General features: G+C 34.1%; 2 protein-coding genes across 3 annotated transcripts in view; both read right to left on the bottom strand.

Moving 5' to 3' along the window:
- The window catches only part of LOC108751376 (nuclear anchorage protein 1-like), an 84,334-nt gene extending 82,702 nt beyond the window's left edge, over positions 1-1,632 (bottom strand). The window contains exon 1 of the mRNA XM_018491498.1: positions 1,280-1,632. The gene's annotated coding sequence lies outside the window, so the exon portion shown is untranslated. The remainder of the gene's footprint in view (positions 1-1,279) is intronic.
- A 3,071-nt stretch (positions 1,633-4,703) lies between these two features.
- LOC108751411 (uncharacterized protein DDB_G0275275-like) lies at positions 4,704-10,929 on the bottom strand. 2 transcript variants are annotated; one of them, XM_018491595.1, is made up of 3 exons: positions 10,674-10,929; positions 8,222-8,852; positions 4,704-7,740 (listed from the first exon to the last, which is right to left on the bottom strand). In XM_018491595.1, exons 2-3 carry the CDS (start codon positions 8,573-8,575, stop codon positions 4,984-4,986), a joined length of 3,111 nt encoding a protein of 1,036 aa, XP_018347097.1. In that variant the 5' UTR covers positions 8,576-8,852; positions 10,674-10,929; the 3' UTR covers positions 4,704-4,983. The 2 variants fall into 2 exon arrangements, with proteins under 2 accessions (XP_018347097.1, XP_018347098.1); XM_018491596.1 differs by having other exon boundaries at positions 8,222-8,398.
- Between the last annotated feature and the right edge of the window lie 35 nt (positions 10,930-10,964).

The raw sequence follows: 10,964 nt of genomic DNA, 5'->3' as shown, positions 1-10,964 counted from the left end.
GCCCCCCGCCCCGCTGCTTCAACCGTTCGTTTCCGGTGCGCATTCGGTACGTTCCACTCTAAACAGTCGCCCATATGTTTCAGAACGTGATTTGATTATTTTTATATTCGCGCGTTTTGTTCTGCGCTGAAATTTCTTTTGAAACAGTTTAAGAAAGAGAGATTTAAAAAGAGAAAGAGAGAGAGAAAGAGGAAGGGGGAGATTAGAAATGTTTAATCATAAATATTATATTTTCATTACTTATAGGTAATGTAGATGTAAAATATCGAGGTCTTTATTCAAGAATAATTGCACTGTAAAAATAAAGACTTAACATATATGACGATAATATACGTAACGTAATACGTAAGTCACAGGTAAACTTTTGGAGTACCGATGATTGACTTTCTAATTAGTACTTTGAAATTATTTTTATTCGGAGCATCTTTTGTAATTCGATAATTTCATAGCAACGTAGAAAATGTTAAACGATTCCGCGGACAGAAGATCAAAGTAATCGAACTGAAAGAGAGTAACGGGAGAAAAAAAGCGATTATCACGTTTGTAATTACAGTTGGAAATTTCGCATTGGCAGAAAATTGATACTTGTCGTAGTAAACACATCACTCTCTGTAATTGATACCGTGGAACAAATTCTTTAACGGCAAACATTTATGACGCTCCGAGTCATCGGCGATCGGAACGAACCGGATTGCGCGAGGCGCGATTGGTCGTCGATGGGAAACAGGAAAACCTGGAGAACAGCGCAAAACGACATGCTACATCCCGCAATTACTAAACCGGGATTCCACTGGCTAGTTTCTATACGCGCACACATACGCGCATACATACATATACATAAAGTATACATGTATTTTTTAATACGTATATACACCCACAAGTGCAATACATATGTGTGTGTGTGTGTGTGTGTGTGTGTGTGTGTGTGTGTGTGTGTGTGTGTGTGTGTGTGTGTGTGTGTGCGCGCGCGCGCGCGTGCGTGTGTGTATGTGTATGTGAATGTATATATAGGTATATGTATGTATATAATATATTAGCGTCGTACGGATCTGGTTCCTTGGCGCAGTACATTTCGCGTGCGATCGATCTCTCGAACCCTTTTTCCCGCACTTCGGCCGAGTTTACCGCGGTTCGATGACGCGCGGCGCCTCGAATCCGCACGATTATCGAGCGATTACGTTCGAACGCTACCCTAACGCGCGAATGGTCGTAAAAGGGGAGCAGCAGACGAGAGAGAGAGAGAGAGAGAGAGAGAGAGAGAGAGAGAAAGAGCACTAACCGAAGGAGTTTACATACGCAGGGTTGCGCGCGCGGCGGATACCTTAAAAGTTCACTAGTCCGTCAACCACCGCGGTATTCAACAGGGCACTTTTCCCATCGGACGCTATCTTCTGCTCTTGTCAAATCACACGCCGAGCTGTCATCTTTCGCTCTTGCGCTACTTCTCTTCCCTTCGCGTTTTTCGCTTCTCCTCTTCACATCGACCCGGCTGCCGCGAACCGCGCGCGCACACGTATATACGTATAACGTAATACGTGTGACTCCCGACTCCGAGAATTCGCGCGACGAGGAAAGCACCGAGCGTAAAGCGACTGCTCTCCCGGATACTCCGCACGGCTTTGATCGCTGCCGCTGTCATCGATGGCGACGCCGCGCGATAGTCGCGCCACCTGCCGGTAATGCAGCGCAATATTCCTTCTTTTGTTTTTCTTTTTTTTATTTATTTCAAAACTCCGGCGAAGGGGGAGGGGAGGGGAAACCGGAAGCTCTTATTAATCAAACGATATAGAGAGAGAGGGAGAGCGAGAACATTGTATATTTCATTAATCTCTATAAAATAAAAAAGATTTAGCCATTTTTCGTTTTGAGAATATTTATAATACATTCTCGCGCGTTAAATTTTAAAATAAAAATTTTAATTTTCAGAAATATGTTAGGTATATAAAAGGGACGAGAGAGGGACATACATTTGTTGTAACAATTTTGCAAACTAAATAAACGTATAATTTTTTAAATATTTCAATAAGATGACAAAATTATTTCTAGCTTTGAGATAAAAATAAAAGTATGAAATTGCTTATTAAATTCAATCTTCAATTTTCCACAACTCGTATTCTATTTAGAAATAAATGCAATATATACAAATTTGCAAACAAATTTTATTATTGCTGAAAATTGCAAATTGTAACACAGTTTTCCAGATAATACTTATACTATTGTATAACATACACAAAAATATCACTAATGTAAAGTTGACGTCAGCTAATTAATTTTCAGAAATATGTTAGGTATATAAAAGGGATGAGAGAAGGACATACAGTTGTTGTAACAATTTTGCAACAAACTAAACAAACGTATAATATTTTTTAAATATTTCAATAAAATAACAAAATTATTTCTAACTTTGAGATAAAAATAAAAGTATGAAATTGTTTATTAAATTCCATTTTCCACAAAATATATAACTATACCTTATATTACATAATATACTATTTCAATAAGTATGATTTAATAAATGTTATAAAATTATAACATCTGTATCACGAACAACGCAATGTACAGTTCAATTACAGAACTTATTGTAGTGGTATTTTACGTACACAAAGATTATATCCCTTTGGCTTAATAGAGCTTTTTGTCTTAATTTTAAAAATAAATGGTGCGTTCAGATATGGTATTTTCAAAACATTTCTCTACGAGAAATAATGAAATTAAACATATGTTGATAAATTTTCTATCATTTCTAATTTAATAATATAAATGTTTCGTATGTCACAAGTGTTACAAATATTATTTACTATCGTTGTAACTTTTTAATAATACATTATTTACAGAAGTGGTCTCATAGAGATTCTGTATTAAAAATTTGGCGAAAGTGGCTCAACTTTTAGGCTGCGTTCCATTATTCATTGTGAATACTAAAAGTCTGTAGTATGTACAATGTGAACTTACAGATTTTCAGTACTCGCAGCCTCCTGATTTGTCGTCTGTTATGATTCATTCGATATACGTCACAGCTTCATAAATTGTTAGAAAACGAGAGTGAAGAAACAGATAGCTATAAACAGACGAGTTTAATTTTCATCTTATATAAGATCTTACTTCACCTAAGATTAATACAAAATGCTGAGGCTATGATAGTATTCATGAGAAAAATGTCAAAATTATAATAACAGGGCTATACTGAAAAAAAATTTACTAAAATTTAGTAACATTTATTTACTATAGTAAATATTTATTCAATAAACAAAATGTCATATTTATAATGAAATTAATGGTTTTTGTATTAAATAAATATATGCTCATATTTAGTAAATTTACATTTAGTTATTACTATTGAAACAAATTTATTTATCGTAAGTTTTAACATCCTGTATATCCATTTTTAAATAAATTATTACAAAAAGATAATACTTTGTCAATTTTATTACTTTAACTTTAAATGCATTCAGTGCACGCTGTCGTGAACATTAAAACCGTCCTATACAAACTGACGTAAAAAATATGTGTTTAATATAAGTATAATAATGGATTAAATCATAAAATCTTTAATATATTTGTAATATTTGTATTTTATTTTATTTTTTTACTGAACAATGAACAATTGTCTTACTCTTCCTGTGCATGTAAGAAAGAAAGCAATATTTGTAATCCGTCATTTTTTATCCGCTTTCACCAAACTTATATTATGGGAGTTCTAGGGTCTCGCACTTTTACTATGCATATAGTTACATATTTAAGATATTGACAATTACAAATAAATCATAATTTAGTTAATACGCGAACATAGTTATGTAATCTTCATGTCTCACAAAATTTAAGTTACTACTTTCTGTAAAAATATGAAATATGTGCCATAAATTCGTTTATTTAAAACAAAAATGCATACGTAAAATTTAATTTGCAAAGATATTAATATTATACAGAAATATAATTGTTCAGCGAATTGTACAATTAACGGATAATGAAATACATGCGTTTTAAAAAATGTCATTCATGCTTTAGATGTAATAATTTAATACATGGATCTTTGCTATTTTACATGTGTCAGCTATATATATAAATGTAGAGTAGTGAATTCGATTAAATGCACTCAGTGCACGCTGTTGTGGACATTAAAACCATTGTATACAAACTGACGTGAAAAATATATGTTTAATATAAGTATAATAATGGATTAAATCATGAAATCTTCAATATATTTGTAATATTTGTATCACTTTTACATAGATTAAATTAGTGTACAATGGCTTTAATACGTACTAATGTATACTAGAGTGTCCAATTGAATTCGCTATAAGACTTGCATACATCAAAATTATGAAATTCAATTTGTGTACACATATTGAAAATAACAGTCTAACGCAAACACACATCTCTCGCACATCGTAACTAGCTTGAAAATTATTCATCATAAGTTTCAATTGTGATAGCAATTCTGGTCTTGCAAGGAAAGACTCCCAGATGTTCCTCTTCGATTTTAATAAAACTTGGTGGGTTTGCAGAAGGGATGAAAATATTTAATACGTTTTAACATATTTTTTCAAAATTAACAACCAATATGTTTACGGGATAAAATCAGTAATTATCTTTTTTTTTTTGCTATAACTTCTGAACGATGTATGATAGCGTAATTTTATACATATACAAACTGTACACAATTAGGAAAAAATTAATCGATAAAATTAACTTTTAATTGCGCATCTGTATGACCTTGTAGACCTGGTAGTTAACGCAAAAACAGTGGTACTCCGGCGGATGCCGCGTCCGCTCCGGATAGAGACTCGTGTTCGAGGGACGACTCGCAAAATTTGACACAACGTTGTTTTGAAATTATGCTATCATACTTTGTTTCAAAGTTATAGCTGAGAAATACAAATTCATCTCGTCTTCGAGGATTAATTTCATTCTAATTTCACGAGAGGAGCCTTTCCTTGTTGATTCGTTTCCTTCCTATTATTTTTTATTAACAACAAAACATTCTCAACACATTCTGTTGCAGTTCAGCTTTTCATTCTGTTGCATGCCATTATTGCATCCATCGATCTTCTCGTGTCTTTCAAGCTGTTTCTTAGTATAAAATCGCGTACCACAGATATTACATTTTAACTTGGAATTTGTACCATGATTCATCATGGTATGGTATTCTAAACCTACTCTATCAGAAAATACTTTGCCACAAAAATAACAAGCATTGTGCTTATGACATTTCATATGACCACGGAAAGTTTTGAGTTTCACAGATTTCAAGCATATAGTACAAGTTACCAAGTTATCAGCTCCATTAAAATGTATCGTATATTTATGATAAGAAAGATTCCTACTATTTGTATAAGCCTTTTTACATTTATGGCAGGGATAACCAAAGCCTAAATGATAACCTTCGTGTGGAGTCTTTAAGGAAATAGTAATTTTTTTATTACAAAATCTACAAATCAAATCTTTGTGGTCTAAATGAAAATGAGATAATCGTCCTTTGTCACTTGTGAATCGTTCGGGACATTGGAAACAACGATAGCCATGATCAAAATGTTTGAATCTCATATGGTCATCAAATTCGCTGTAACTATTTAGCACTTCTTTACAAAGAAAACACCGCAACTGTAGCGAAAATTCATCGAATGATCTGCCTTTTATAACAGTACACTGATGATTATCATATAACTTAATATTATTAAACTGTTCCTTACAATATCCACATATCATTGGTTTAAATTGCATCGTACAAACCTTTGTTTCATTATGAGAATAATCCGATTCCATTTTAGAATAAAGATATCGTTTATTTGTAGATCGTAATTGCCGCTTGTTTTGATGTATATCTTGATTTTTAACCTGGTTATTTTCCTTGCACGGTTTTTTAATTTGGTTATAGTCTTTATTCTTATTTTCTATATTCCTAGATTCACGAATGTCGAGAACCTTTTGACACATTTGCTTTAATGTATTGACTTCATTGCAAATTTTGTCAATTTTTCCATCTTTTGTATCCTTTTCCAGCTTTGACGAATTCTGCTTGCCGTTTCCTTGTGCAATCATCTTTGTTGTATTATTTTCATCAAGAGCAGTTTGTACATCGTCTTCAATATCAATGATTACATCTTCATCTGTATCTTCTAACTTCAAAATACTATGATCTTTACTGTATTTAGATGAATCAGATATATTTGATACTTGTTGTTTAGCGGATGCTTTAGTGAAATCTTTGGTATAATTAGATGTGCAAGACATAGATGAAGTATCTTCTTTGAGACATGTTTGAGAATTTTTAAGTTTATCTTCGTCATCTTTACCAACTATCTCATATGAATCATTTCGTTTCTTGATTGTTATGTTAATGCCAATACCAGAGTCTCTATCACTACTGACCCTAGTGCTCTTTACTATATCCTCGTTTTGACATAAGTCACAATTATTTTTATGAAGGAACAAGGTATGAGGATTTCGAAATGATCTTCCACATATACAAGTAGTTTCATTATTTTTGTTAATTCTTTCATTGTATCGAATAGCTCGATTAGAAATTGGACTATTTTGATTATACAATGTATTACGGTTGGAATTATTTAATTGCGATGTAGCCTTTTCATCTATTCTATTGTTAGCATTGTTTGCAACAGTGTTAGCAGACTTTGTGGAAGATTGCAATGATTTGTAGTTTTTATTAAATGGTGAATTAAAGTATCTACATGGAAATTTATGAAAATTTTCTTTAGTTTCTCCACGTAATTTGTGAATGCGTTTATGTTTGTACAAACCATGAGCAGTTTTATAGAATCCTAAGCAAATGTCACATTTATATGTACAAGCATTTAAAATTTCTTTCTTTGCGACGGTGGGCGGATTCTGAACAAATGCATAACGTTCATTATTCAACTTGCGTTTCTTTCTAGGATAAGACAATTTATACTTTCTTTTCCCTTGGACTTTAGACGTTTTAGGAATATCGTTTTCATTGTCCATTAAGCGAAATCCATCTTGATGTGGGTCATTTTTTAATGTAGTTCGTTTATCTTCGGGTGATGTTTTAGGCTCACTCAATAATGATGATTCTAGCTGTTCCATTACACTTGTAGAACCTCCAATTTTATGATAATTAGTTAAATGTTTCCTTAAAGATAATACTTTTTGCTGGCATAATGTACACTTGACAAACCGTTCTGATAGAGCAGGCAGTGAAGTAGTAGTTTCAACATTGGTAAGTTTTGTCTTTGCAGTGGCCTTTTCACATGAATCTTTATTATCATAAATCTTTTCAGAATTGTTATTTTCTTTACTAATAGAAGAAACTTGACTGGCTCCATCGAAATTTTTTTTGTTTAAAGCATTCTGTTTCAAACGTTTACGTTGTAAGGGAATGACAATTCCATGTACTCTTTCCGAATGCTTTCTTAAGGATCGTCTTTCCATGTATTGGACACCACAGATAGCGCAAGGATATAATTTCTTTGTTCTTAGGACAGAAACTTTAAAAGGTGGTATTGTGTTATCACTTCTCAATTTAGGTTGATTCTTAACATGTGATTCAGATTGCTCAACCTTATCTAAATGCTGCACTTTCTCCTTATTTTTTTCCTCTTCATTTTTGTCACAATCATCATTAGTTAGCACTGCTGGCTTCTCAACCTGTACAGTCTTTATTAATTGTAATGTTTCCCAAATTTTATCACATCTCTCCAATAAAACAACTGGAGCCTTTATCATAGGTGCGAATACCGGAATGTGTATTGAGGATTCATTCTGTAATAGAAAATATATAATTTCAATAACATATAATATATTTTGTTTATCTTTCTTTGTGTTTTACATCTTAATGTAAACACTAATTAAAATAAAACAAAAACTAGTAATTTCACATAATTATGTAACATTGTAACACAAGCTTCAGAAACATAACCAAAAATCGTAAGTAATCGAAGTTTTTCCAGCAAAAAACGAATGATTGTTGTACAGATTAGGCTGTTCTCGTAAATAACGACAGATTATAAACAATAAGTAACATAATCAAACACATAACAATACAAAACATTGGCAATCGAGTCGTATCCTAACCAACACAAACATGGAAAGCGCGGTAAAATAATTACTAACGATAGCATTTTTTAATATCTTTTTTAACGGGGCAAAAACCAAATTTTCCTGAAATTTAAATAATGACCATTTCGACATTATATATACGTGATACGATTGGCGGAGCAAATTCATAAATTCCCACACTTACAAATACCAATGGGTCATCGTCGATCGAGTTGCCCAATTCAGTTCCCGGTTCCGTTTTGCATTCAATCTGGAATTCAGCGACATTTGGAGGCGGTATCAATATTGTTGTTTCATCCGTGTCCCCGGGGATGGTCATGTTGTCGTCAGCCATCCTAGGACAGGATTCGAACGATGCGATCTGCGGGAAAACAGATCGTACTTGAATCCCTTCCTCCGAAACGGGAACGTTGGCAGTGTTGTTGCTCGCGAACTGTTGCTGGTCACTGGCTGAGCGATTCTCGGCAATCTCGGCGCCTTTCTTAGATTCTACCGCTACCGCATCACCGCATGCCTCTTTCTCGGCGCCATTCCACATAATCGCTATGACGATAGTCCCTCTCTTTTCGGTGCGCTACGACCCTTTACTGTCGGCTCCTTTCCTCCGTATACACGTCTTCTCAGTTCTCCTATCCTTATTCGACAGAAGGGACGCGTTTGTGCTGAGCCTTCTCAACCCAGCCAGCTCGACCACTATCGAAACTGATTCGGACTGATTTCAGTGCTGGATAGGTGGCACTAGCCCGATGGGTACTGATGGGCACCAACTGGGACTGTTTACTTCGATGTACTTTCGTTCGTGTTTTACACAATGCCTACACAATATTAATTATAAAATCAAACTTTAGAGAGTAGGAGAAGATACAGGCGAGAGGTGTAACTAAGGGTATAACTAAAACAAACGAATTTAGCGATACGTATTAACAATATTAATAAAAATAATCGTTACTTGGCGTGTTCCATCAGTAACCATCAGTTACAAAGACTAATCTCGAACAAACGAACTGATATTCTCTGAAAATTCTTCGAATCCGATCATATCACGATATCAATCGGTATTGCACCACATTGCGTAATATTACGTAATAAACAAAACTATATACAGACTTAGGGATCTCTAATGTATATCAAGCATTAATATACATTATCAGCATGCAGCGGTTGATGTATGAACGAATTCTAATTCTAGCATACATCAGAGCAAGCATGATTGCATGCATACTTATCATTCAAGAAATCGAGCATCGTCTGATTCTATCTTTAATCGGGAACAGCAGAAGGGAAAGTTTCTCCTAAAAACACGACAATCTTGCGTCTCGATCGAAACACGCATTACATATAACCCAATTCCCAAAAGTCAAGTACCAAATTGGTATATAAACTTTGCAAGATGTTGTAAGTTCAACGGAAATTTCTATTAGGAACGATCAGAATGAAACGTCGTTTGTCATAAAAATTATAATTGTATGATTAAAGTCAAAGTATTTAACGTACGAATTAAATCCTCGTCAGAGGATTTAAAATATCGATCTGATATCTCTCGTAAAAAAAGAAATATCACAATGAAAGTCAATGAGGGTCAACAAAAATATGATCCGATCTCATAAAGCTCTTTATTTGTTCATATAATTAGAATATCCCAGTATATACTAAGGTATCCTAATACTTAAGGTTTCCGAGAGCAGCTGAGAACTCAATCCGCTTGACGTTATGAAAGGAATGTTCCTTGATCAAATGTTATTGACTTTCCATTTAATTTATTTAACATAATGATAAATCAAAATTTGTTTATCGATTTACTTTAACGTTCATATTAGATTAATCCGCGTTAAATTATACGTATAAATTCTTACAATCTCAATTATAGGATTATTTTGATACAAACAATTATAGAATTATTTTGAAAAATTACTGAAAATATCAAAATACAATACATACGCTATTTCCGATTGTTCGCCGTTGTACTATACGTATATACTTCGATATTATTGGGACAACAAAACTAAGGATATTGATCGGACTGAGGACTCGTGAACAGACCTTATATATCTTATAAATCTGGGCAAACTACGTGAATTTTAATGTTCTCAAATTTTCCACGATATTGTTTTGCGTTGTTTCGTAATTGATAAACGTTCGACAATACATTTGCTTACACTTTGCAACAAAAAAAAAATATTTTATAAAAAAATTTTTTGTCAAATATAATTAAGTAATAGGTTTTTGCGGTTACCGTTCCGTCACTGCGTACTATTACGCGATTGGACGGTGTAGACTTGAGAATAGTCGAGAGAAGACAGTTGAGAACTCTGGACGAGTCCAAGTTTGGAGATAAGGCAATTCTCGAATTTTATGTCCCATCTCGATTTCGATTACGTATATTACTCCTACACGCCTACATCTAGCTTCGCTCACCGGGAAGATTCCCATACAATACGATCTATGTATTGAAAATCCGTTATACGTCACATAACCCAACGCACACATGTCTACGATATCGTCGCTCTGTGCGAAACTTGGGACTCCTAAATTACGTATAATATAGGCATATAATTTACAGTCTATTGCGCGACTCAATATCGTGGCGATGAGATATCCATCGTTATCGATGATTATTGTTAGAAACGTTCATTTACCTGAGATTTCGAGCAGACACGGTCGATTTCGTACGCTCGTCGTGTAACGTAGTCCGACTTCGTCAACAGATCCAGGGCAAACTGTCGGGCAACCTCAGCGTCCGTTCTCTTTACTAGGTAGACTCATGCGCACAGTAAGAATTGTTGAAGCACAAAAATAATGCGTGCGATCAAGTATCAAAGTCAGTTTATAGGAATTTAAGAGATATAGGAAGGATGACGGATCGAAGAATGACGGGAGAGACGTGAACATGTAACCCAATATTGGACGAGTCCACTTTTACCTATGGC

Source organism: Trachymyrmex septentrionalis, unplaced genomic scaffold (genome assembly GCF_001594115.1).
Source record: "Trachymyrmex septentrionalis isolate Tsep2-gDNA-1 unplaced genomic scaffold, Tsep1.0 scaffold44, whole genome shotgun sequence".
NCBI lineage: Eukaryota > Metazoa > Arthropoda > Insecta > Hymenoptera > Formicidae > Trachymyrmex > Trachymyrmex septentrionalis.
This window is presented reverse-complemented; position numbering and strand designations above follow the sequence as displayed.